Here is a 27,876-nt window from a genome sequence, read left to right as displayed (position 1 = left end):
TTGTTTTTCTAAAGTATTATCGTTTATTGTTCAATTTTTTGTAACCTCAATAAATTAAATGTATGAGGATAGATAAAATGCATGATGATTTGTTTGGCAAAATGCATACTAGTTTGAAACTACAATATATCATTGTGGGTCAAAACAAGACAAACTGGTTTCTCCAATGCAGGTCCATGGTTGACGTAACAATTTAACTTCAGACACTTTATAAACAAAATGCTTAATTTCTGAACATACAAACATTCAAGTGATTCCACCACTGTTTCCCAAGTAACATACAGTAGCCACAAACTAAGACGTTTTCCTCAAATAAATATGTTTGCTGATAAAGGAATGTGGTATTCAACTGATAAATCCCTATCATACAGCATACGGGATTCCCATGATTTGTGATTTTACAACACCTTTCAGTTGAGGGCACTTTATTTAATGTTAAATCCAGTATCAATGAAAATTTGTAAAAGCTAGTTTGACCAATGAAGCTCAAATGAAGACTTAACAAAAGTACATTTATTTTTCTTTAATTATTTTTTCCAGTAACTTATGATTATAGCCAAGTATTTACATTTCTTAGAAGTTCTCTGCATATTTCAGTAACAAAAGAATCTGAAGATTTCAAGATACCCTATATTTGGACTGAAAATTTTAACCGTGAGGAAAATTGTTTCTTTGAGTTTGACAATGTACATTATACATAATTCAGGGCTTAGACTAATGTTTTTTAGCTTTCAGTAGGAAATAATTTTTTCCTAATGGTCTCCTTTTCTAAAAATCAAATACAGCTTCTCCTTTCACAAAATAAATGTCTAAATACAGGATTCTATTATTAATCTATCAGTCACAGTTATATGTCTCTACTGTCAAGGTTTTCCTTTTGTTTTCAATAACATTTCCTAAGAGGTTCTGTTACTAAAAAGAAAGAGGTCCATCCTGCTTTCAAGAATATAGCATTACGTCAGACCATTCTTCCATTAGTAGATGAAGGGCCAGGCCAGCTTATGATTTGCTAAATGCTAATAGGGAGAGAAAACGAAAACTCTGTTTTTAATTAATTTTTAAATCCCAAGTAGTCATTGTAGGTAATTTTAAAACAGGCTGATTCATTAGTTGTACTGTAGAATTCCAAAATAAATATGACCATTTACTCTTTAGCATGATGATTTCACTTATTCCAAAACCACTCAGTAGATACTAACAACTCCCAACACGATCTCTGGGAATAATCCGTAGTTCTGAACCATGCTTTAGGAAAACATTTCCTGAACAAAAAAGAGAAAGTTGGTCACCTATAGGTTAAATACAGGTATGTGTTATCAATAAGAGCTCTTCAAGGAAATCAGTTCCCAAAAAGTGTAAGTATGATCTTAGGAACAATAATATCATCATGTTTCAGTTTTCAATTACATAGTCAGAATTTCTCTCATGCATGAGAAACTGACTGCATGCTTTGTAACATTTTCCAGTTCCTCTCACATATGCCCAGTCTAATGAACACTTTGCAATTTAAAACAAAAAAGCCAGGCACAAGATTACATATTAGGCTCATTAGTTAACAATATAAATTAATAGTTTCACCATGATTTTAAACATGACCGACAAAAATTCAAGGAAAGAATAAAAAGCAAAAAGATATTGCAAAATATAATATGCTTTCAAGGCCTCCCGGCATTGTGTACAGCCCGCTATATCTGTTTTGTTCATCCCATCCATATATTGTGTACTGTAGTGAGTTTTTAACAGTCTGGATCAAGTTGCATAGTCTAGCTGGCTGTCACAAAAATTAAACAAAGTGCTAAAAACCAAACACCTTTGCTCTGCCCCATCCCAGCTCACTCCATCCTCTCCCTCCCCCCGCCTCCGTTGCTCGCTCTTTCCCTCCCTCCCTCCCTCATTTTCACTGGGCTGGGGCAGAGGATTGGGGTGCGGGAATGGAGGGGACTCTGTCTGGGGATGTGGGCTCCGTGGTAGGGGCAGAAATGAGGGGTTCAGGCTGCGGGAGGGGGCACCTGGCTGGGGTAGGGAGTTGGAGTATGGGGTGTGTGAGGGCTCCAGGTGGGGGTGTGGGCTCTGGCATGGGGGTTGATGTGTGAAAGGGGGCTATAGGCTGGGGGTTGGAGTGCAAGAGGGGGTAGGGCCTCCAAGAGGGAATTTGGGTGCATGAAGGAATTCTGAGCTGTGGCAGGGGGTTGGGGCATGGGAGGGGGTGCGGGCTCTGGGAGGGAGTTTGGGTGCAGGAGGAGGCTCAGGACTGGACAGGGTTGCAGAATGAGGTTTGGGGTGCAAGATCAAGGAGGGGGCTCAGGGCTGGTTCCTGGCCAATGGGAACTGTGGAGTCGGTGCTTGAGGTGGGGGCAGCATGCGGAGCCCCCATGGCCACCCTTACGCCTAGGAGCTGGAAGGGCATGCCGACTGCTTTCTGGGAGCCATGTGGAGCCAAGTAGGGAGCCTGCCCGCCTCACACCAACCGGATTTTTAAAGGCCTGGTCTGCAGTGCTGATTGGTGCTGCCAGGGTCCCTTTTCGACCAGGTGTTCCAGTCAAAAACCGGACACTGGCAACTCTAACCATCACTGATATATATATATTCCCAACCTTAACTATCTCAACGTATTTTTTGTCTTTGAATATAAATATATTATCTTGCTTGAATAACAATGAAGCAGGAAAATCAGCTCCTCACTAATTAGCTTGTTTTCTCAAGAACTTTTTTCAGAGGTGTCTAATGTATTGAGTTTTCTTATGGGTTTTTAGAAGTTCTCCAAGCCTAAGGTGATCTTACTATGAATTTATATACAGACACACATCTCTTGGTGGAAGTACAGGGGCACAAGGTGCCCTTAAACTCTGTACCAGCTAGCCACATCATGGGAAGCAACATGGAGGGAGAAGCAGGTTCAGCAGAGTTGCTACTTCCACCCTTTTCTAGAGGGACACAGAAGGGGTGGGGGTGGAATGGGTGGAATCTTGTCTCTGGTCTTTCCCACACACCCAGATGAACCCTGGTGGTGCTGTACATCAGGGAGATTCCACAGCACTAGCTATAGACTTGATACAGTTTAGGCTAATCTGGAGCAGCCAGGAGGCTGGAAAGTAGATTTTCAACTCCTTCAGACACCTGTTTCTTACATTGGGGAGTTTGTAATGTCAAAATGTAGTCCCAAATTAACTTAAACATTACCCATTCTGTGCTCTACGAACCTCAAATCAATCAAACATCATTAAACTCCGATTTCCTTCAAAATTTGCTATCCTATTGTCAACATATGTTATACGTTAGTACTGTTCACAGGTATTTGCATAACAAGGAATAAAGCTTTCTTGACTGGATGTTTAACCTCTCAAATGTCAAAAAAACTGTCTGTTAGAGTCGGTGATTAAAATGTACATCTAAAAACAAAAATTAAAAAGCGGTAAGTCTTCTTGATTTCCTGATTTCGTAAACAGAGCTATGAAAAATGTTAGGGTGGGGGGTGGTGGAAAGATGGTGGGGGCCAAGAGGGCAATATTGAAATGTTGCCTTTTTTCAGAATATTTTGGCCAGTTCTATATTTGGTTGGAAGGGGGGCGAGGAGGGGGAAGGAATGTGAAATTTTAGTCAACATTTTTCATTTTTTTAATTTTAAAAAATTATGACCAGCTCAAACTGTAAATGAAATGAAGAAAGAAATCTAGTGGATCCTTACAAAATATGTATTACACTGGTTATAAGGTTTATAAGAATCATCTCCTTACATCACTGCAGAAATACTTTTTAATCTCTTTCCCGAGCAGGACATTGAAGAGAAAAAAATAGACTCACTCATCTACTTTTATGTATTATACTAAAAATGTATCTTCTAGCCCTGTCAGTGTTTCCTCATCTCTGCCTCTGAAAACAGAAAATTATATACTATTTTTGCTTGTCTCTTTTCCTTCTCCTTAATTCCTTCCTTTGCCTTCTCTCTTTCAGTTGTATTGTGCGGGCAGCAAAATGAATACCGCTTTCCAATATCTTGAGAACCTGCAGACAGTACACTTCAGAGATCAGGAATTGAGTAAATTTCACTTTAACGCTCAGACATACACCAGGACAGGTTGGAACAGGAAAACCAAAGTAGGGAGGGAGAATAAAACAGAGACAATAATGGTTGCACAGGGAATGACACAAAACACCACCACAAGGCTGGAGGTGGAAAGGAGATGAGAGAAAGTAAAATGAGAGTGGAGGGAGAGTAACTGATAAAGGGACATAAAGGGAGGTGTTAGTGAACAGATGAGACCACACAGGAAATGAAAGGAAAACTGAGTACACTGAAAAACAAGGAGTGAGAGTAAGTCCACCTTTTCAGAAGCACTGTCCAATCCTTGGCTAGCTGTTCCACTCCAATGATAATACAAAAAACACAAGTACACTGAGGGCTTGTCTACACTACCTGCCGGATTGCCGGGCAGCGATTGATCCAGTGGGGGTCAATTTATCACAGCTAGTATAGACATGATAAATCGATCACTGAGCACTCTCCCATTGACTCCCGTGCTCCACCAGAAAGAGAGTGCAAGTGGAGTCAATGGAAGAGTGCCAGCTGTCGACTTACTGCAGTGAAGACACTGCAGTAAGTAGATCTAAGTATGTCAACTTCAGCTATGCTATTCGTAAGATCGATTCCGGGCAGTAGTGTAGACAAGCTCTGAGACTGAGAAGTACTAGTATGACTGAGCAAACAAAATCTAGCTTCTGTATTACCTTAACCATCATTCAAATGGATCGCAAGCCTATACTGCTGGTAGTGACAGGCTTTTAAGGAAGAGAAAGCAGTTTTCAGTAAAAATATCTAATATTTAGGGAATATTTCCTGTAGAAATTTCAATTATATTCCCCCCCAAAAAATCTACCTACATGTGACAAATATCTAAATATCCCTTGATAATTATGTGTGAAAATATGCCTGTTACAAGTTCTCTCCCAGAAGCCTCAACATCACTCTGCTAAGTGCCTGATTTTATGACAGATCAAGATCTCTAACACTTGTCCAAGTTATCACTAGAGTGGAGCAAAATTTACCATTTTCCCTTGAAGTTAAAACTAAGGGACACTTTAGGCACAGTGGCTGAGATTTAAAATACTCTATTTGTCTAGCCTAACGAGGGCTGGCAGATCCACGCATTTGGAGTGTCCTGCCACAAGCATATACTTTTAAGAGGTTTGCCAGGATTATATATTGCTGAAGCACAAAAAAGCCAAAATATTTTGTATGGCTATTGTATTATTTTCTGCTACTCAGAAAGCCAAGGCACAAGAAAGGAAATATGAAGATAAAGCTGATTATATACAAAACACATTAGGTCTTGAACAATGAATCTGATACCCTGAGGACTAAACCTGCTAATCTGGACGAAATGTGCCACTATGCACCCAACAAAAGCTGTATAGATGTTATTTAAACAGGCCCACATTTGCCCCCAGGCACATCACTCACTCTTGCCCCTCCCTCCCTGCCTCTACCATTAATGCAACAGTGTTTTCTTCAAAAAGGTACGACATGCTTGCCCCCAAACCAGAGAATCTTCCAAATCGAAATCTGTATGGGAGTTAATGCTGGTTGATTCGCTTTAACTCCTGCTCTGCACCTTTTACCTCCCCCTCCCAAAATGGAGATAGCACAGAGTCAACGCGAGGGAGGAGGAGAGATTATATTTTGCCAGTATAACATTACTGTTGTTGGGGTTGAGAGACAAGGGAATGGCATGGAAGCACTGTGTCTTCTCATGGAATGCCTGAGGTCCACAGGGAAAACATTACATTTTTTCCAATAAATCCTCACGTTCTGAGGTTTTCGTAGACTGAAACAATTGCTCTATCAAATGAGATTTTAAAGCACTAAAAGCATTTTAAATGAAAATATTAAAAACACTAGTTCTTGAATGATTACTCCTGAGGGCATTCTGCGCCAAATCATTTAAAATCCTGCACTAAAAAATTAAAAAGTTCTGTGCACAATATTTTAAAATTCTGCAAATTTTTTTTTGTGACATATAAAAGTGGAGGCTTGAGCATGTCACTGGGGGGCACAGGCCACAGGGTTCACAGCGGTGGGAGATCACCCTGAAGCCCCCCCCCCACTCCGGACTCCGCGGTGAGGCTGCACCCAACCCTGACACAGCACAAGGACTGGGCCTACCCCAGAAACATACCCCCTGGGTGCAGGTGCACCAGGCAGGCTCAGCAACGCAGGATCCAAGTGTGGAGGTGCTTAGTGTGAGGGTTTCCAGGTATGGGTTGAGGGTTGTGTGTGGGGCAATCTGGGTGCGGGCGGCTTAGTGGGGGATCCGGGTGTGGGAAGAATCTGGATGTACAGGGGCTTGTTGGGGGGTTCTGGGTGCAATGGTAATGGAATTCTGCAGGGTGAGTCCGGGTAAAGGTGATTGGGGCTCAGCGGGGGGGAGAACTGGATGCGGGGGTATAGAACTCTGTGAGAGGAGGCTCAGAGGGGGGCCCAGATGCTGGAGGAGTGTGGCGGGAATTCAAGTGCAGCTGACTGGGGCTTGGTGGTGTGGGGATCAGGGTGCGGGTGTCTCATTGGGGTGGTCCAGATGCAGAGGGAGTGGCTCATCGGGGGGGTTCTGAGTGCAGGGGAGTGAGGATCGGCGGGAGGGTCTGGGTATGAGAAGGTCTGGATGCATGCTGATTGGATGGATGGGGGAGCTGCTCCCTGTACAGGGATCCCTCCCTCTGCAGCTGAGGAGAGATGGGTGCAGAAAGCGGGAGGATGGGAGAGTTTGCAGAGCTTCCTGTGGTTGAGGGAGACCCAGCCCCAGATGCTGTGCAAAGCAAGAGTAATCCCGTCCTCCTGAGCCCAGCCAGGACTAGTAGCTGAGTCCGGCACAGGGTAGAGGAAGCTGGGTCTTGCCCAGTCCTGCCTCCTGCACCACAGTGATTTACCTCTCTGCTGGCTGCCCTTATCACCTGAAATATACTGCTGGGGAGGGTCGCATGACCGCTCTTATGGCTTCCCTTTGCCCCATTAGAAAGTCATTTTTCTGTGGGGAAGCAAAGAAATCTACATGGGAAATACATTCTATGCATGTGCAGTGGCATAGAATTGCCCCAGGCGTAGTACGTGATGCCATGTCTATTGATAACCAGCTTTGTCGTAAGTCATCTAGGTTAACGTATGACCCATCACAACTGAAGTTTGGGGGACTAAATATGAGTGAATGTGCCAAGCCTAGTGCTGGTGAAGACTTTCAACACTCTCAGAAGGGCAATGCACCAGCATTGCTTAGCAGCATCGGTGCATATTTAAGAAACCATCATCTGATGCTGACAATCTGGCTTCCAATCACCCTGTGTCTAATCTTCCTTTTGCAGCTAACAATCATGAGAAGATTGTGGTGAGAACTCTTGGTACCTAGATGCCTCTGATTTATTTGACCCTTATCAATTATGTTATTGCTCTTGTAATATTGCGAGATGACTTTCTAGTGGTGATGGATGAAGTTCAAGTATCCATACTGCATTATTAGATTTATCATCTGCCTTAGATTCTGTAAGATGCTATCTTGTTCTCATAAGAACAGCCATACTGGGTCAGACCAAAGGTCCATCTAGCTCAGTATCCTGTCTTCTGACAGTGGCCAATGGCAGAGGAAATGAACAGAACAGGTAATCAGGTGATCCATCATGTCACCCATTCCCAGCTTCTGGCAAACAGAGGCTAGAGACACTCGGAGCATGGGGTTCCATCCCTGCTCATCTCGGCTAATAGCCATTGATGGACCTATCCTCCATGAATTGATCTAGTTGTTTTTTTTAAATCTGTTATATTCTGGGCCTTCACAACATTCTCTGCCAAAGAGTTCCACTAGGTGACAGTGTGTTGTGTGAAGAAATGTTACCTTTTGTTTTAAACTGCTGCCTATTAATTTCATTTGGCGTAGTAAGGAGTAAATAACATTTCCTTATTTACTTTCTCCACACCAGTCATGACTTTATAGACCTTTATCATATTCTGCCTTAGCCGTTGCCTTTCCAAACTGAAAAGTCCCAGTCTTATTAATCTTTCCTCCCTCTCATTCAGTGTGTACTTGACGATGTTAGTGGATTAGACCCTGATTCAGCAAGGTTTTTAAATCTTTTGTGGGACTGGGCCTTAATGGGAAAGAAAGAGTTGCTATATCTCCAATGTGTTGAAAACACTCAACTTCATTTTTCTCTCTCTTTTGATCCCAACAGAGTGGTTGTCTCTTCCATAATGTCTGGTGGAGAATGGGGCACAGATGAGTTAGATCTGGCTGAGGCTCAAGCCAGATGAGGAGATGATATTGGTAGGCTGGAAAAATCAATCAGAAGATATGGCAAAAGTCACATACATTCCACCTACTGAAGGTGTGTGTCCACCAACTGTTGCTCATGTTTGCAACATAGAAGTCTTGTTAGATTCCTAATTGTCATTGGATGATCACTGTTCAGCAGTAACTAAGACCACTTTTATCATTTGTGTCTGGCTACAAGGTCTGACCATTTCTTTCCCAAGTGGACCTTGACAACATATTTCATGCCTTTGTCACTTGGAGATTAGACTACTGCAATGTTCTCTTAAGGTTACACTGTAAATTTATTTGGAAGGCAAGCTAGGACAGACTGCAGCAGCCTACTTTGTAAACAGTCTTTCCATGAGCACACTCAATCAGGGCTCCAAAATCTGCACTGGCTGCCTGTGTATTTCTGGGTGCAGTTTAAGATGTTGATTTTAAGATGCCTTCAAACTTTCCTATTTGAGAGACCACCTCTCTCTCTCTTTGGCACATTGCCACAGTTGAGCTTAGAAGAGATTCTTGAACTGGGTCCCCCTCAATCTGAGTGAGAGGGGACTGCTGGCAGAGCAATCAGGGAGATCCCTTTACTTTGGATGTTTCTTTCACCCAGTCCAAAGTAGTTTTAATCAGTTGACCTTCAGGGCACACTGCTAAATCTTTTTAGAAAGGCTGCAGAAGTAGTAAATATTGCTGGTGATGTACAGGGGAAGTTAAGGGTTTTTTTCCCCCTGCATGGTTATTTAGTATTATATATTATGGGATTGCTATTTCTTTTTCTTTATCATATTAAGTATTTAGGAGAGGGTCCTGGAATATTAGCTAGGCGCCTACTGTTCTTTCACAGATCTAAATAAACAAAATATTGAGCAATAACTATATGATCTTAATGATGTTTGACATGAGGTTTTGGATGCAGCTTTCAGCCACCGTTTAGTACTTCTGGGTCCCTTGAAAAGCCGTTAAAACTTGGATAAACTAGATGAGGACATAAGTCATTCACTGTGGTGCATCGTAACTGAATAAAAAAAAATTCAGTTTTTTCTTAATTGGATGTCACAAATATAACTACTTACCCGCTGTCTGTGCAGGGTTTATTCCTATTCCATCTAAATTTAAAAAATATATACATTAATTTTGGGGGCTAAAACAAAAACAGATCTATGTATATAGTAGTGTAAACTTACAACATTAAAATGAATGCAAAATATTCAAGGTTCTAAATAATATACTGTAATAATTATTAAATATCAGTCTTTAGCGATATTTTTTGCCAATAGGAAATTAATAGTCATCTTTATTACTTACAGCTGAGGATAAAAATTTCAGCATAGTGAACCATAAGATATGCTGTAGGATAAAACCTCTCAAATAGAAATAAAATATTCATGGCAAACCCCATGCACCAGCATTATGAATAACAGTGAGGTATTACTTTTGAAGCTCATCCTTTTGTATGCTAGTTAGATTACAGAGAAAACCTGCTTATACTTTTCTGGAATACAGTTTAACTGAATCAACAATATAAGAACTATTTTCTTACCATTTGTTATAATGGCACTTGTTGCTGTAGGAACTTTGAACTAAACGAAACAAAAGTATGACAAATTAATTTTAAAGACAGACAATAAAGTAGAAAATATGACAGTGAAAATTTAAACTGTTGTAATTCTAGCTGCTTAGGCCTGTATGAAGAATAATTATGGAAAAAAATCCTCTTCAGATTTTACAGGACTATCAAAATAACTGTTTACAATCAACGCTTACCATTCACTAAGAGGTTATATGGAACAAAGTACACAGTGTTAAAACAGTTGATTAGATCTAAACATCGGAAAAAAATTCTCTGGAAATAATGTCAAAATTATGCTAACTGAAGAGCTCAAAAAAATTTCTGACAATCCTGTAAGGAGCAGCACCAAAAATGTTAATGAAAATGAGTAACTACTCAATTGCACACATTTCTGGAACAAAAATGCAATTTTGTTTTATAATTTGCTTTAATTTAAATTGACCAAATATAGATGTCAGAGCCTTCTGGAATAAAAATGGACAAATAAAACCTTCAAACACTTATGTACATAAACAATTTCATGGAATTTATTCAAGTATCATTCATGGGCACAAAGTTAAGTGTGTGCATAAGCATTTGCAGGACTGAAGCCTTGGTCTTTGCGTAAAGGTGATTTTTTTTTTTTTAAAGACATAGCTATAGCAAAAATGGCTCAAAGTCTAAAATCTGACACATACACAGTCCTGCTGTTGAGAGCTATGGTGTTTTTCAGTGCATGAGCAACTGTGAAATCACTTGTGTGCATATTTAGTAACATTTATTAAGATCACAATGAGCAGACTCACAGTGCAGAGTTCCTGCTTGGCTTGACTTGGGGGGCTGGGCAGGGATGGTCTGCTACTGGGACAATTTATGTGGGGGAATTTACAACCATTTCATAAACTACTAACTCCTTAAAACAACAACAACAAAAAAACGTCACAGCTGGCCAGACAGAAAATAGTCTCTACTCTGCACTTCTGAATGTATTTTCAGTAAGGCCATGTCTACATCTAAAATTTTGCAGCGCTGGTAGTTACAGCTGTATTAGTACAGCTGTATAGGGCCAGCGCTGCAGAGTGGCCACACTTACAGCAACCAGCGCTGCAAGTGGTGTTAGATGTGGCCACACTGCAGCGCTGTTGGGCGGCTTCAAGGGGAGGTTCGGGGAACAGGAGAGCAAACCGGGAAAGGAGACCAGCTTCGCCGCGGTTTGCTCTCGCGTTCCCCGAACCCCCCTGCAAACCGCAGGGAAGGAGACCAGCTTGCTCGGGGTTCGGGGAACGAGAGAGCAAACCGGGAAAGGAGACCCGCTTCGCCGCGGTTTGCTCTCGCGTTCCCGAACCCCCTGCAAACCGCAGGGAAGGAGACCTGCTTGCTCGGGGAACGGGAGAGCAAACCGCGGCGAAGCTGGTCTCCTTTCCCGGTTTGCTCTCGCGTTCCCGAACCCCCTGCAAACCGCAGGGAAGGAGACCTGCTTGTTCGGGGTTCCGGGAGCGAGAGAGCAAACCGGGAAAGGAGACCCGCTTCGCCGCGGTTTGCTCTCGCGTTCCCGAACCCCCTGCAAACCGCAGGGAAGGAGACCTGCTTGCTCGGGGAACGGGAGAGCAAACCGCGGCGAAGCTGGTCTCCTTTCCCGGTTTGCTCTCGCGTTCCCGGAGCCACCCAGCAAACCGCAGGGAAGGAGACCTGCTTGCTCGGGGCTCCGGGAACTAGAGAGCAAACCGGGAAAGGAGACCCGCTTCGCCGCGGTTTGCTCTCGCGTTCCCCAACCCCCTGCAAACCGCAGGGAAGGAGACCTGCTTGCTCGGGGAACGGGAGAGCAAACCGCGGCGAAGCTGGTCTCCTTTCCCGGTTTGCTCTCTCGTTCCCCGAACCGCCGAGCAAGCGGTTCTCCTTCCCTGCGGTTTGCAGGGTGGCTCCGGGAACGAGAGAGCAAACCGCGGCAAAGCTGGTCTCCTTTCCCGGTTTGCTCTCTCGTTCCCGGAACCCCGAGCAAGCAGGTAAGGAGAACCGCTTGCTCGGCGGTTCGGGGAACGAGAGAGCAAACCGGGAAAGGAGACCAGCTTCGCCGCGGTTTGCTCTCTCGTTCCCGGAACCCCGAGCAAGCAGGTCTCCTTCCCTGCGGTTTGCAGGGTGGCTCCGGGAACGCGAGAGCAAACCGCGGCAAAGCTGGTCTCCTTTCCCGGTTTGCTCTCTCGTTCCCCGAACCGCCGAGCAAGCGGTTCTCCTTACCTGCTTGCTCGGGGTTCCGGGAACGAGAGAGCAAACCGGGAAAGGAGATCAGCTTGATTACCAGAGGCTTCCTCCTTCCACGGAGGTCAAGAAAAGCGCTGGTAAGTGTTTACATTGGATTACCAGCGCTGGATCACCAGCGCTGGATCCTCTACACCCGAGACAAAACGGGAGTACGGCCAGCGCTGCAAACAGGGAGTTGCAGCGCTGGTGATGCCCTGCAGATGTGTACACCTTCAAAGTTGCAGCGCTGTAACTCCCTCACCAGCGCTGCAACTTTCTGATGTAGACAAGCCCTAAGTCTTTAAAAAGTCTCTTGGATTGAAACACTCACTTCAGGCTACTTGATTTTGCTATATTAAGGTAATACAGTGAAAATAGTTATGAATTTTGATGGACTACGATATTATTTTTATGTGACATTACTGTCCATGGGTTCCAGCCAGAGTTGGACCCCACTGTGCTAGATGCTGTACAAAGATATAGTAAAATATAGTTCTTGCCTCAAAGAGCTTCCAATTTAACATCCCGATCCTGTAAACACACAGGTCCATAAAGTTACTCACAAGGTTAAATCTTTGAAAAATCTGACCTAGTATGCTCTGTTTCTGGACTCAGACAGTATCATGCTTAAAATCAGGTCCAGGAGAAAATAGTAGGTGTGGACAAAGGGTTACTGTTACAGGATGATTCAAGCCCCCTTTCCTTTTTTTAGTCTGAGTTCTGGTCAACATTTAAAATTTAGGTAAACATAGACAATAATATTTTCAAATGCATCAATGATAGGAGAGGTTCCAGAAAACTGGAGAAAGGATAACGTAGTGCCCATCTTTAAAAAGGGGAAAAAGGAAGAGACAGGGATCTGTAGATCAGTCAGCCTGACCTCAATACCTGGGAAGCTACTAGAGCAATGTATAAAGCATTCAATTTGTGAATACCAGGAGGATGAAGCGGGAATCACTAGCAGCAAGCATGGATATATTAAGAACAAATCATGCCAAACCAGCCTGATTTCCTTCTTTTACAGGTTTGGTGGATAGGGGGAATGCAGTGGATATTAATATACCTGGACTTTAGCAAGGCTTTTGACACGGTCCCACATGACAGTCTAATAAGTAAGCTGGAGAAATGTGGGCTCAGAGGAACTGCTATTAAGTGGATATATTACTAGTTAAACAACCACAAAGAATAGCTGTCATAAACAGATAGCTAAGGGTTAATGTCTCTTTCACCTATAAAGGGTTAACAAACAGTGACCTGCAAACACCTGGCCAGAGGACCAATCAGGAGACAAGATACTTTCAAATCTCGTGGAGGGAAGCCTTTGTTTGTGGGTTTGGTTTTGTTCTCTCTGGGTCCTGGACGGGACTAGAGGTGTAACCAGGTTTCTGCCAATCTCCCTGCTACAGTCTCTTATCTATTCAGAATTGTGAGTAAGAAAAAGGGCGGTTATAGTCTTTTAATTTGTTTTCTTATTTGCATATGTGTACTTGCTGGATGTAGCTTAAATTGTGTTTCTGCTGGAGAAAGTTTCTTTCTATTGTTTATAAGTTGAAAGACCCTGTAACTGTTTACCATCTAAAGTGCAGAGATAAACCTTTTACTTTTTTCTTTCTTTTTTATTAAAAGTTTTGCTTTTTAAGACCTGTTTGATTTTTTTTTCTCCTAGTTAAGCTTGAAGGGAATTGTGTCTGTACTCACCAGGAAATTGGTGGGGAGAAGGGAAGGATAAATTTTCTCTTTATGTTATATTCACGCAGCTTGTAATGCCTCTGGGTGAGGGGGAAGGTAACACTCCTCTCGGTGTGGTGATTCAAGAAGTTGAATCAAGCGATCTTCTAGTGTTCCCAGGGTGGGAAGGAGGTGGGAGGAAGAAGGGAGGGGGAAGGGAATGATTTATTTCCCTTTGTTGTGAGACTCAAGGAATCTGGGTCTTGGGGTCCCCTGGGAAGGTTTTGGGGGGATCAGAGGGTATCAGGCCCTAAAAATTCCTGATTGGTGGCAGCGCTACAGAATCTAAGCTGGTAATGAAGCTTAGAGGACTTTATGCTAGTACCATATCCTGGACGCTAAGGTCCAGATTTGGGAATTATACTTGACAGTAGCTATGAATGGAATGATGTCAGATTGGAAAGAGGCCTCAGGAGGGATTCCACAGGGATCTGTTCTGGGTCCAGAGTTATTTAACATCTTTATTAATGACCTAGATGTAGGAATAGAGAGCATCCTGTTCAAACTGGCAGATGACACAAAGCTATGGGGGGCTGCAAACACTTTGGAGGATAGAGCTTAAATTCAAAGGGATTTTGATAAATGGGAGATCTGGGCTACAGACAACAAAATGAAATTCAACAAAGACAAATGCAAGGTGCTACAATTAGAGAAGAAAAATCAAATGCACAAATACAGAGTAAGGGATAATCGGTTTGGTAGCAGCACTGCTGTGAAGGATCTGGAAGTTGTGGTGGATCACAACCACAACATGAGCCAATAATGTGATGCTGTTGCAAAAAAAGTAAATGCAATTTTAGGTTGCATTAACACAGGCATTGCATGCAAGTCACGGGAAGTGACAGTACTGCTCTACTCGGCGCTGGTTAGGCCTCAGCTGGAGCAGTGTCCAATTTTGTTCACCTATGTATAGAAAAGATATGGAGAAACTGGAAAGGATCCAGAGGCAAGCGATAAAGATGATCAAAAGGATGGAATGCAAGCCATATGAGCCAAGGCTGAAGGAACTGGGTATGTTTGTTTTGGAAAAGAGGAGATTAAGAGGGGGACATGACAGCAGTCTTCAAATAGTTGAAAGGCTGCCATAATAAAAGTTGTTCTCTCCTGCCACAGAGGGCAGGACAAGAGGCAATGAGTTCAAGCTACAGCAGAGCAGATTTAGATTAAATCTCAGGAAAAATTTCCAAACTGTAAGAACATTAGGACAATGGAACAGATTGCTTAGGGAGGTCATGGAAGCTTCTTCACTGGATGTTTTCAAAAGTAGGCTGGATAATCATCATTCTTGGATGGTTTAGACACAACAAATCTAACCCTTTGCCAAGATGCAGGACTACATGACCCTTGTGGCCCCGTCTAACCCTATGGTTCTATGATTGTGTGGTTCTCCTGTTAACATAATAAAACCACCTCAATGAGCAATGGTAGCTATGTTGATAGGAGAAGCTCTCTCCACCAACATAGCACTGTGCACACTACCACTTATGCTGCAAAACTTAGGTTGCTCAGGGAGGTGTTTTTTTCACAACCCTGAGCAACATAAGTTTTGCTGACATAAGAGGTAGTGTAGACACGGCCTAAGTCTATGACATCTGGGATGAAAGGGGAAAGCAGCAGTAGTCAGTGCTTATAGGGCTCCCAATGTTACTCATTATTTGCTACTGTTCCAAGGAGCCCCTGAATTCATGCACCAACTGTATGTAACGGAAAGGATACTGTTGGCTATCCCCAAAGAGCAACTGAGCATCCATCTTCTCACATCTCCTATATGACTGGTCCGTATATGCACCATCTCTAGTGAATGACTGAACATGCTTCCTTCCAGCACAAGGCTACAGAGGAGAAGTTGGACTTTCCCGGTAATGGCTAGAGTTGCAGTGTAGTTTGGCACTGGAACTGAGAGCAAGAAGCCAGCCTGTCCTGTGCTCTCAGCACCACCTCTGTTGGAACTCAGCCAGTAAGAAGGTGGAAACTGCCAAATTCAAAAGCAAAGCAGACACAAGGCAGACTTGGGGAGAGAAAAGAGGAGATTCGGAGAAGTAGTCTGGCAAGACTGTGGCTGAAGGGGGCAGAGAAAACCAGAATTGTCTGAGCAAGTGCAGGGTGGGTGGGAGGTGACTGGGGATGAAAGGGAGAGGAAGCTTGAAATGGAAGCTATGGGGGGCAGGGAAAGGGAAGGCTTTAATTGGTTGGGTAGAAAGGAAGGGCAGTTTGGAACTGGTTGAACAAAGAGACTATGACTGGGAACTGTGGTGGGAAGACACTGAGATAACACGAGATGAGGAAGTGGGGGGAGGAGGGAGGCTGAACAAGGAGGCTGGATCTAGGAACCAGACTGTGTGTGCTGGGGGAAGGGGAGACAGATCTGAGAAAGATATGGGTTGTGAGGAAAGAACTTGCATTTTCTGGGCAGAGCCTGGCATAAGACAGTGGGGGATCCTGGGAAAAGTGAGAAGGTGGGAGACTGGGATTGGATGATGAATGCAGGGAGGGAGACTAGAACTGAGAGCCAGTGGAAGGAGAGAGGAGACAGACAGATTGGATGGGGAGATTGGGGCTGGACTGGGACTGACTGGACAAGGAGAATGAGACTGGATGTTGGGAGGGGAAATTTGGAACTGTGATAGCAAGACCAGAGGGGAAGATTAGAACCAGCTGGAAAAGGAAGCTGGGACTTGAATGAGAAGCCTGAGGAGTAGAGATGGACTGGACAAGCAAGAGAAGAGAGACTGGGACAGGCTGGAGGAGGGGGAGCATAAGGGGTCACGTTGGGGAAACAAGAAGAGTCTGTTCCCACTAGAGCTCACTCCTAGAGGCCACAGATCTCATCCAGAGCTTGAAATGGAACCCAAGGTTCCTATCCCAACAGTCTTCTGCTGTCTGAAAGTGTGTGTGAAACCTACTGGCAAAGTGTCTCATCCCCATTTACTGCTGGCCCACACAGAGGATGATAACTTACTACTACTATCAGTTACTTTGTTAGCTCAGGTGGCAGAGATTTGCATGGTGGATCTATAGGATTCAATCTGGTTGATAAATCATTGAGTATCCATATGATGGAATTTATGTTTGTTCAGTTTGCTTGTTTAAAAAGATAGGAAATTACACACACTCACAAAAACTATACTAAAAAACCATTCAGATTGCAGTCATGCATTTAACAGTTAGGAAATGCCTCAATTAAAGTTTCCAGTGTAACCTTAATTGAGCCCCCTTGTGCATATGCATTACTACACAGCCTTTAATTACATGATCACATACTCTTTTTACCATTGATCCCTGTCTCATTCAGTGCACTGAATGGACAGCTATAACAATACTTTGTATTAATCTTTTTTAATGTAAGGTGTGGCCACAGACCTCATTAAACCCACAACATTCAAACCCTGCTCTGAAAATATCTGCACGAATTTTTCTATGGCCCTCACCACTCTTATATACGAGTGCTTCATAAAATTAATTTATTTTCACAAACACCCCTATGAGGTGACAGAGTGTAATTATCTCCATTTTATGATGGGGAGCTGAGGCACAGAGACAGGAAGGTAAAAAGTACCCACCAATTTTTGGTGTCCAAACTGAGATGCCTAGGATTTGATTTTTGAAAGTACCTAACTTTTCATATCATTTTATATATTCAAGTACAGCTCTCCCGGACTTCAAGTGCAGTTGTGAGCAATCAGCATTTTCATAAAACAGGCCCAAGATCTCAAACGCAGAAAATGAGGAACACATAATTTGTGACCACCTCTAAAAGGTTTGGTCTCAGTGACTTGCACGGTAGCATCACACAAGAACTCTGTCGCAGAAGCAGGGATAGAATCCAGCTGCCTTAACCATGAAACCATCCTCTCTCTTTATCCAGTTCCGTGCGTTATTCATTACTTTTCAACTTCTGCAACAAATGAGGAAGGGATCCTATAGACAACAGCCTCCTTTACTACACTGCCCTGATTCATCTCCAGAACAAAAGATGTGCATTGAATGAGGGAGCGATCCAGTGGAAAAAATAGTATGTGATCATGTAATGAAAAACTATCATAACTGGGGGAGGAGGAGGCAGCTAAATTTAGTTTGCACAAGCAGTTTCTAACTTTTGAGTGCTTCACTTTGTAACTTGTTTTTAACAGAGTTTTTGAGTCCGTAATACGGATTTGGGGATTGATCCTGCTCCGTTAAAAGAAGGAGGAGCCAGATCAAGACCTTTTTGCGGGAATGCCCATATTTCAAACCGATGTAATATCTGATATTACAGAAACATGCTTTTTGCAAGCAAACACCATGTTTATTGTAGAAATGTCCAAATTTGTATTCTTTGCAATATTTGTGGCAAAATAATGCTTAAGTATAAAAAGAATGGTTAAATCATGGCTTCAATATTTGCTTCACAGAGTCATATAAAAAAAATCATATTGCTATGGGCTGAGTTAAACGTTGTTGTTATGGGTCAGGCATAATCATCTGCTGTATATTCAGGATAAATACAAAGACGATATTGTAATCAGGTAGCTGAAACAATGAAGCTGACTCCACCCTAAACACAGGCCCATGTCTCCAGTCAAAACAAAGGCACGTCCAAGCTACTCAGGAACATGAACTATGTGGACCGGGGCTCAGCTGAGCATTGTTTAAGAGAGAGAAAGAGAGAGAGTGCGTGTGTGTGAGAGAGAGACCGAGAGAGAGAGCGAAAGCGAGAGAAGTAGGACAGAGAGATCAAAGCAGCAAGAAAGCCAAAAGTAACAGAAGTGCTGGTAATGTGGCCCTGATAGAAAGCTAAGAAAGAAAACTATCTAGGCACAGAGTGCTGGTGGCAAGGCAGGTATGGAAGTGCAAGTAAAGAAACTGTCTCCTGCTGTTTGATTCCTATTGTATTCAGGAAAACAGGACTTTATGTATACTTTCTGTAAACAAAAGATTGGATCAAAGAAAATACCTGTCTTTGTCATCAATTTCTCCTCCGACCTGCAACTCCCCAAATTGGGCTAACAGCTCAGTCAAAAGGAGTAATAATCTTAAAAGGTATAGTATTAAAAACATTACTCATATGAAACCTATTCATACTATATTTAATAATTGATAACAACTTAATAATCTGAACAAAATATCTACATATTTCAGATAGCATGCCCAAGTAAAAATTATTTACTTCTCTACCGCTAGAAACATGTAAACAATGCTTTTTTAAAATTCTAAAAGAGCACTAGAATGTTTATTCTGAGGGGCTACAAGATATTCTGTATGTTATCTTTAAAAATTCCCTCCACAGTAAACAAATGATTCATCTATTCAAATGACTGAGTTAGCATTACAATAGGGTTTCATGGAGTATAGTCAGAAACCAGGTCTTGTTCTTTTCAATGCCAAATACATGCAGTACCTGTGGTCTGAATTAAAAATTAAATTACACCTCTCCCCTTCCCCAAAGAATGTAGCTAATAAGCAAGAAAGCAAAGTCTTTTTATTCTATGTTTGTATAGCACTTAGCACACTGGGGTCTTGGGTTCATGACTAGAGCTAGTTGGCCCTACTGTAGCACAAATAAATATTATAAATAATAACAACCAAAGACAATGCAGTATTTTGAAAAGCAATCATTTCACTATTTCCTCCTCCCTATAATAGATCCTTGTACCAGGGTGTGAAAGAGCAAAATCTTGTCACATTGTATTATAGGTGGCTTCCAAAAAAACCTAAAGAAGTATCAAAACCTATCTTTTAAAAATAAAATGGTTTTTGTGTGTGTGCGTGCGCTAAGTGGATTTATATAACTGAACACTAATTATATGTGGGGTACAAGAGCCCACTACAACAATTGTTCTTCATTTTCCCACTAAGCCTCCTGAAAACAGCTGTAATTATCCCTCTAGGTTGTAAACCTACACAAAGGGGATGATTCAAAGCCCACTGATGTCAACAGAAAGACTCCCATTGATTTCAAAAGGCATGATCCAAAGTACATAAATACACACTAGCTGAAACTGTATCTTGTTTAATGGGACTATTTTAATAACTAATCCTTCCTAACATGGCTGTTTTTAAAGCATGGGCTGCTAGTGTACACGAAAGCCTCAGAAATGGAAAAGGCCTATAAAAGTCTGGTCTACACTTTTTGAATGCAGTTATACCACCAAAACAGTCATTTTGCCAGTATAACTTATTTTGTTTGGGGAACTGGTATAAGCTATACTGGCAAAAGCACTCTTTGCTGGTCAAACTGCATCTCCGGATAAGAGGATCTGCCTGAACAGCTATACTGGCAAACCCTTTCTAATATGGAATGTCCTCTGTCATCAAGTCTATTCCCTCTGCTAATACACTATTATTTCTTCTAGTACATTTTCCAAGGAGTAATGTGTGATTGTACTTGAGCAGCTAGCCTGAGCCACTGCAGCCATACTGTTATTTTTAGCCATTTAACAGAGAGAGAATAAGGGTCTGACTACACAGGACTGTTTTACCAGTTATACTGATACAATTATAACAGTATAGTTAAACTGACACAATTAAACCGGTATAGCTTCTTGTAGTTTTTATATACACACACACACACATATATAGACACAGACACAGACACACCAGTTATACCAGTATAACTCCCTGTGTGGACACTCTTATTTCTTAATAAGAGTGTCCACACAGGGAGTTATACTGGTATAACTATATTAGTTTAAGGGTATACTAGTCGAAGAGGGAGAGCTCTCCCGGCAACAAAAAAATAACCACCCCTAATGAGGGGTGGTAGCTTTATTGCTGAGAGCGCAGCTCCCAGTGATAAAGTGCTGTCCATACTGGCGCTTTTCAGCCCTAAAACTTTTGTCACTAAGGGGAGTGTTTTTTTCACACCCCTGAATGACTAAAGTTTTAGCACTGAAAGTGGCAGTGTAGACACAGCCTAAATTCACATTTTACTTTATACTGGTATAAACTTTCCTACCATGGCAAGCCATCAGTAACTTGCTCAAAATCGCACAGGAAGTCTCCCAAATCTCAACCTGACACCTTCAACTCTGGACCATCCTTCTTCACTACTCCTTGTAATTTATACCCTTCAAATATTTATAAGCTATGCCTTTACCTTAATCATCACTTAGCAATTTAAATACATTTCTCTTGCTCTTTCTTCACATTTCTTCCAGCCCCTTCGTCATTTTTACTTTATTTGAAATCCCTCCAAATGATCACTCTCTCTTGAGCAAGGGAATGTTCAAAATATCATAACTTTCCAGGTGTAGATCCATCAAAGCCAAGTAGAGATACACCATTTCCCCACTGAACTGTGATGCAGCACTTCCTCATATGCAGCTCAAAACAAGTTAAATGTGTTATAGCAAAAAAGCCAACAACATTTTGTTGTCCACAATCACTACCAGAATTTCAGCATTACTGCTTTCCAGGTTACTCTCTTTCATTAACTTAATGTTTATTTCCTATTTTCTATCTCTATATATTTGTAAATCATACACACACATTTTATACCCATGTTATAAGTATGGATCAGATATTTTTTATTACTTTAAGAAAGAATAAATATGTAACTGCCTTGATGAAATTCCAATTAGCTTTTTCAATAAAAGCAAACTTCCAACATGACTCATTCTTGTCCCAGCCATCTATAATTTCACACAAAAATGCATACAAGTCTTGTAATTTAACTCTTTGGTTAATGATGTAAACATTGTCACAATTCAAAACTTACTTCTTCTGCAGCAAACTTCAAGACAGCTGTGAAAGGTGTATTTTCAGGCACGCTTAACCTGAAACAAAGAAAAGTTAATAGAAAACATGATTTCTAGACCAAATTAGAGACCAATTCCAATGGTCCTAAAGTTATTGATTATAATTTCACTGAAATCAATGAGAGTGCTCCTGCAGTTTAAGTTAAGCATGTACTTACATGCTCTGCTAGATCAGGGCCCAGAACACTGAAAGAAGACTGGCACATTGCAAAAAAAAATAATTGAACTTTCTATTTTTAAATACATTATTACAGGCATTCCAGAAGAAGTGATGTCAACATGTCTACCATATAAGAATTGTGGAAGACTTCCCAGTATCTAGTCTCCATATCTTTTGGAGTGTGGGAGATTACATATTCAACTTTTCCCTATGAGAAGCCTGGTCTTGCAAACACTTCCTATGGGGGATGGTGTTTAATACCATGAGTACTACCACTGATTTAATGATAAGACTTCAAAAACCATATTGTGGTACCAACACAATATGGCCACAGTTACGAACTCGAGGCTTTAGTAAAGACGCTACTACACTGACGTAAGAGCTTCTCCTGTTGGCATGGTTAATCCATCTCCTCAAGAGGCAGCAGCTATGTCGACGGAAGGACGCTGTATATACTGGGGTTTAGGTCGGTATAACTATATTGCTGAGAGGTGTGCATTTTTCACATCCCTGAATGATGTAGTTATACCCATGTGAGTTTGTAGTGTAGACCTGGCCTCGGCGCTACATCATACAGATTAATGATGTATGTCATTCCAGACCACAGTGATGATACCTAGATAAATAGATCAGAAGTATAAAGCGGTATACCATTTATAAAGAACACATCAGCATGATGTGGAAGAAGGTAAGAGCGCCTCTTTTGTGCATCTGTAAAGTATTGTCCAGGTGACAGTAATAAAACAATTTTAATTCAGCCAGATCAGAACTAAGTATCATTGAACCACACCCTAATTCGGCACATTTTTAAACTTTACTTAGTTATAAGGAATACCACTCATTTTAGACCATATATAAATTATTATTACTTAGACTATGTCTACACTACATAAGTCAATGTACAGCCACTGCAGTAATTAAATTGCTGTTGCATGTCCACACTATGCTCCATGTGTCAGTGGAGAACATTCATAGTAGCAGCTCTTACATCAATGCAGAAAGCGGTATATCCAGGGTAGCTATCTCACTGTGCTGTTGGCCCCAGATTGTTTTGGGAAGAGCTTGCAATGCCTCATGGTGGCAAGTTCAGCATCACATGACACAGGCTTCACAACTCATCATTCCATGAGCATCCTACTAGATTTCCAGTGCTGTTCGACTGCTCTGGTAACCTGTGAGCCAGACATCTGTGTCGGAAAGCATGAAACCTGCACCGCTCTTCACTATTGCACCGTGTGTTATGAACACAAGGCTATAAGAGGAGCTCAGTGGGGGAGAAGGAGGGCTATTCACCACCACCCTGACTCCAGACACCTCCTTATAGAAGCAACAAGTCTGCAGCTCTGCACCAGAGGCAACTATTTGCCTCCCATGACTTCTGCTATGCCTGCCTCAGCTCTTTGAGTTTTACACAGCACTGCTGTGCCCCCTATCATAGCTCTTCCCCATTCCCCTCCATGCTCCAAGCAAGTTCCTGCAGCTGGATTGGAGCTGTGCCTGCACAGCCTCCTCTCCCCGCGGACCCAGGAGATCACCACCTCCAGGCAGGAGTGTGTTTGCTGCATGGAGCTGGCATGCTAATCTGGGCAATTACTATGCGAGTTCTCCACATGGAGCAAACAGGAAGAGCAAGTTCTAAACTTCCCAGGGCTTTACCTGGAAAGGACTGTTCACCTGTGTACCTGGCTGCAGGGAAGTGGAGTTCAAAACGATGACTAGAGTGATCATGGTGGGTACTGCGGGATGCCTCCTGGAGGCCATTTATGGTGACGTAAGCAACACAGTGTTTACACTGACACTGTGTTAATCTAAGTGTTATGTCTCTCCTCGAGGTGGTTTTATTATGTAGGCGTAGCAGGCAAGTTAAAATGGCAGGAGCACTGCAGTGTGTACACCTCTGTAGACAGTTTGGCATAAGCTGCCTTATGTCGACAAAACTGTGTGGTGTGAACATGGCCGTAGTAAACTACACAAAAACATCAATTAAAATAACTATTTAATAAACAAGCTCCACAAGAATACCATTTCTATCCGTGCTACACTTGAAACCAAAATTACAGAAAAATGTATGTTAAAAAAATGAATTCTACACAATGCCAGGAGGCTCTTTGGGAATTGTTTATGTGGAAGAGGCGTAACAATCTCCCACTGTGTAACCAAATTTTGCCCAAATACAAGCTGTAAATTTCCAGATTATAATCGGACTTCCTATAAATTGCTGTAAATCACTGCATTTGCCCCTATCTTTAGTACAGAGTACTGGACTAGGAGTAATAGACTGCCTCATTTATTTTAGACTTTTCTATAGAGCAATACATTAAGTAATCTTAATCGCATATTGTCACCTTCATCCTGCCATGCTAGGTGAGCAGCGTTCACAAGAAGAGTCAGTGTGGGGTAGTAACCACAGACGAAGCAGCAGACGTGGAGCTGTGTCCACGTGGAATGAAAAGGAAGCTATAAGCATGAGGCAATACCAATATGGAAAGAAAAGGAAGCTGAAGGGGCATGAGCACTCACTCTCGTGTGCTTTGCTGGCTTAGACTCATAGACTTTAAGGTCAGTAGGGACCACCATGATCATCTAATCCAACCTCCTGCACAATGCAGGCCACAGAATCTCACCCACCCACTCCTGCTGTTCTTGTTCATATGCTTAGGGTCGAACTGACCACCATATTCGGGGGGGAAATTCTTTCCCAACCCCATATAAGTGAACCTAAGGGGTTTTCACACTCCTGTGCAGCCTGGGGTATGGGTCACTTACCTAGATTACCTGGGTATCTCTCAATCAATTTTCTGCCTTTGCAGGGCCCTTTGGCATCAGCGCAGTTCAGTCCCTCCTGTTCTCTGCCTGTGGCATAGAACAGTCTAGTCTCCTATGGGCTGCAATACTTTGATCTAATTTCAGTTATTGGGTTTAGTGCAGGGGTCGGCAGCCTTTCAGAAGTGCTGTGCGGAGTCTTTATTTATTCACTCTAATTTAAGGTTTCGCGTGCCAGTAATACATTTTAATGTTTTTTAGAAGGTCTCTCTCTACAAGTCTATATATTATATAACTAAACTAGTGTTGTATTGTAAAATAAACAGGGTTTTCAAAATGTTTAAGAAGTTTCATTTAAAATTAAATTAAAATGTTGATCTTACGCCGCCGGCCCGCTCAGCCCGCTGCTGGTCTGCGGTTCTGTTCATCTAGGCCGGCAGTGGGCTGAGTAGGGCCTGCGGCCGGGACCCCAGCTGGGAAGGGTCTGGCAGGCAGAATCCCAGACTGGCGGCAGGCTGCGGGGCTAGCAGCCGGGACCCCAGACTGGCAGAATGGCTAAGCCCACTGCCACTCAGTGGTTCCATCTGCCGGCTCCTGTCAGCTGGGATCCCAGTTGCCGGACCCGCTCAGCCTGCTGCCAGTCTCGGATCCCGGCCCTGCCCACATACAAAGGGTACCTACCTTCTCCCTGGTTCTGGCCCATTCTCTTCCTCTCTCTGCACTGAGCTAAGGGTGGGAGAGGACTGAGCACAGAGCTGGGGGTGAAGGGTCTGGCCAGGAGCTAGAATGAGAGAGGGGGCTCAGGGTTGGGGTGTGGGGGCACTTACCTGAGCAGCGCCCATTTGATGTGAGGGGTGCAGGTGGAAATGTGAGTGAGGGTGCAGGGGCTCCCATTTGGTGCTCAGGGGAGGTGCAGCGTGCATGGGATGTGGGGAGGGCTGGAGATGTGAGGGGTGCAAGAGTCAGGGCAGAGGGCTAGGCACATCTGAGGGGGGTACAGGTGTCAGGGAAGGGGGGCTGCGTATGTGTGGGGGTGCCAGAGTCAGGGCTGGGGTCATCAGGGGGGGTGAAGGAGTCAGCAGAGGGCCGGGTGGTACAGGGCTCAGGGTAAGGGCCTTCGGGTGTGTGGGGGTGCAGGGCTCAGGGCAGAGGACTGGGTGTGTGCGGGGGGGGGGTCAGGGCTCAGGGCAGAGGGCTGGGTGACTGCCTCCTCAGAGCCCCCAAGCCCCCTCGCTCCTTGTCCCGACTACCCCCTCCTGGGACCCCACCCCCTATCTAAGCCTCCCTGCCCCTTGTCCCCTGACTGCCCCCCTAGTACCCTACTGCCTACCTATCCCCTGACTGCCCCAACCCTTATCCACGTCCCCGCACCCAGACAGAACCCCCTGGACTCCCATGCCTATTGAACCTCTCCCCGCCCCGACAGGACCCCCAGAACTCTGGACCCATACAATGCCTCCCTGCTTGCCCAACCCCTCTCCACACCCCTACCTCCTGACAGCCCCCCGAACTCCTAACCTCCCCAGCTCCTTGTCCCTTGACCATTCCCTCCAGAGACCTCCCCCATCCCTAACTGCCTCCCCAGGATCCTCCTTGCTCCCTGTCCCCTGACTGCCCTGACCCCTATCCACTCACCACCCCTTGACAGACCCCAGGGACTCCCATGCCCCATCCCCCCCCTCCGCTCCCTGTCCCCTGACTGCCCCCACCTTTTATCCAACCCACCCCTGGACCTCTTACCATGAGGTTCCCCACTGATCCGGAGCCCTGCTGCCATGCGCGCAGCGCTGTGAGGGGCGGGGCGGGGCTGCACGAGGCAGCGGGGCTCCGGATGAGCAGGAAGCATCATTCCCTCCCCATGGAGCCAAATGCTGCCCCATGGGAGCGCACAGCCCCAGCCCCCAGAGCGCTGTACATGGCAGCATGGCTCATGGAGAAGGTGGGGGAGGGGCCGGTGGCTTGCTGCACTTGGCCCTGCACTCCAGCCCTGGAGCGTGGACCCTGCAGTTTGCCATGTCGGCAGGATTTTTAATGACACACCGAGGTCCCAGCAGGCCCCAGCGTACCATTAAAAATTGGCTCGCGTGCCATAGGTTGCCGACCCCTGGTTTAGTGTGTGGTGTTGGTGACCTATGCTATACAAGAGATCAGACTACATGATCTGATGTCTCTTCTAGCCTTAAACTCTGTGACTATGGGCCTGAAGCAATGTCTATGTGGACAGAGAAGTGTGTGGGAGGGAGCAGCACTCATGGGTTCAGAGGCAGTGCCTATAGGCAAGATGGGTGGGTTTGGGGCACAGCTCACGGTGGGTTACAGACAGTATCAGTGGGCGGGGGCAGATCATTGTCTGTGGGCAGGGCGGTGAAAGGGGGCATGGCACCCATGCGCAGGGAAGCAGGAGTTGGGGGGGGTGAGGGGCAATACCCACGAGTGGGGAGGGTCAATGGCAAGGGGTCTGGTGTGAGGGAGCAGTGGCCATTGGCATGGGAGGGACTGGTGGGGGGAGGCAGTACCTGTCATCAGGGTGATTGCAGGGCTGGTGTGGGGTGGTTCCCATGCACAAGGCATAGAGGTTGGTAGCAAGGAGGTCGGTGGCAGGGGGCAATGACCATTGGCAGGGTAGGGGGGCTGGCATGCAGAGATCAGTGTCTTGGGGTGGGGCTGTTGGGGGGATGGTGCCCATGGGCAGGCCTGGGAGTTGGTAGTAGGAGGAGGCTGGTGTACAGGACAGTGCGCAGGAGCGGGGTGGCTGGGAGTATGGGGGGGGGTGCGTATGGGCAGGAGGGGTATGCAGAGATCAGTCCTGGGGGTGGGGCAGTTGGGGGATTGATGGGAGGCTGGTAGCAGGAGGAGGCTGCTGTACAGGACAGTGCGCAGGAGCGGGCTGGCTGGGGGTATGGGGGGGGTGCCTATGGGCAGGGGGGGTATGCAGAGATCAGTGCCTGGGGGTGGGGCAGTTGGGGGATTGATGGGAGGCTGGTAGCAGGAGGAGGCTGGTGTACAGGACAGTGCGCAGGAGCGGGCTGGCTGGGGGTGTGGGGTGCCCATGGGCAGGGCGGGGGGCAGTGCCCGTGCAGTCAGTGGTGCCCCTGTGAGGACGGGCAGTGGGTGCAGGAGAGGATGGAGATGGCAGCGCATGCGCACAAAGCACGAGGCGGCGGGGGGGTCACTCACACTTTGTAGGGCAGCCGCGGGTCCGAGGTCAGCGTGATTTTAAAGGTGACTTTCGACCTGGGGAGGCAGAGGACAGAGCGTTAGAGCGGGCGGGGCGGGGCCGCGGGAGGGTGGGGAGGGGGCTCGTGTCACTCACATGATCCGGTCCGGGCCCAGGAACCACCGCCGCTGCCCCAGCCGGCCGAGGGGTCCTTCGCCGCCGCTTCCGCCCCGCCCGAGCTGCCCGGC

General features: G+C 44.6%; 1 protein-coding gene across 1 annotated transcript; it reads right to left on the bottom strand.

The window, feature by feature from the left end:
- On the bottom strand, positions 1 to 27,876 carry UFM1 (ubiquitin fold modifier 1). The gene is made up of 6 exons (XM_030563830.1): positions 27,785 to 27,876; positions 27,649 to 27,705; positions 21,509 to 21,566; positions 9,838 to 9,877; positions 9,371 to 9,403; positions 1 to 1,262 (listed from the first exon to the last, which is right to left on the bottom strand). Coding segments are annotated over exons 1-6 (258 nt in total). The 5' UTR covers positions 27,787 to 27,876; the 3' UTR covers positions 1 to 1,194.

Source organism: Gopherus evgoodei, chromosome 1 (assembly GCF_007399415.2).
Source record: "Gopherus evgoodei ecotype Sinaloan lineage chromosome 1, rGopEvg1_v1.p, whole genome shotgun sequence".
Lineage (NCBI taxonomy): Eukaryota > Metazoa > Chordata > Testudines > Testudinidae > Gopherus > Gopherus evgoodei.
This window is presented reverse-complemented; position numbering and strand designations above follow the sequence as displayed.

Excerpts from the sequence above, each read along its gene's own strand:
- UFM1 (XM_030563830.1), bottom strand. Across the intron at positions 9,878-21,508 it reads TGAAGTTTGCTGCAGAAGAA|TTCAAAGTTCCTACAGCAAC; the intron begins GTAAGTTTTGAA and ends TGTTTCGTTTAG. Across the intron at positions 1,263-9,370 it reads AAACCCTGCACAGACAGCGG|GAAATGTTTTCCTAAAGCAT; the intron begins GTAAGTAGTTAT and ends TTTTTTGTTCAG.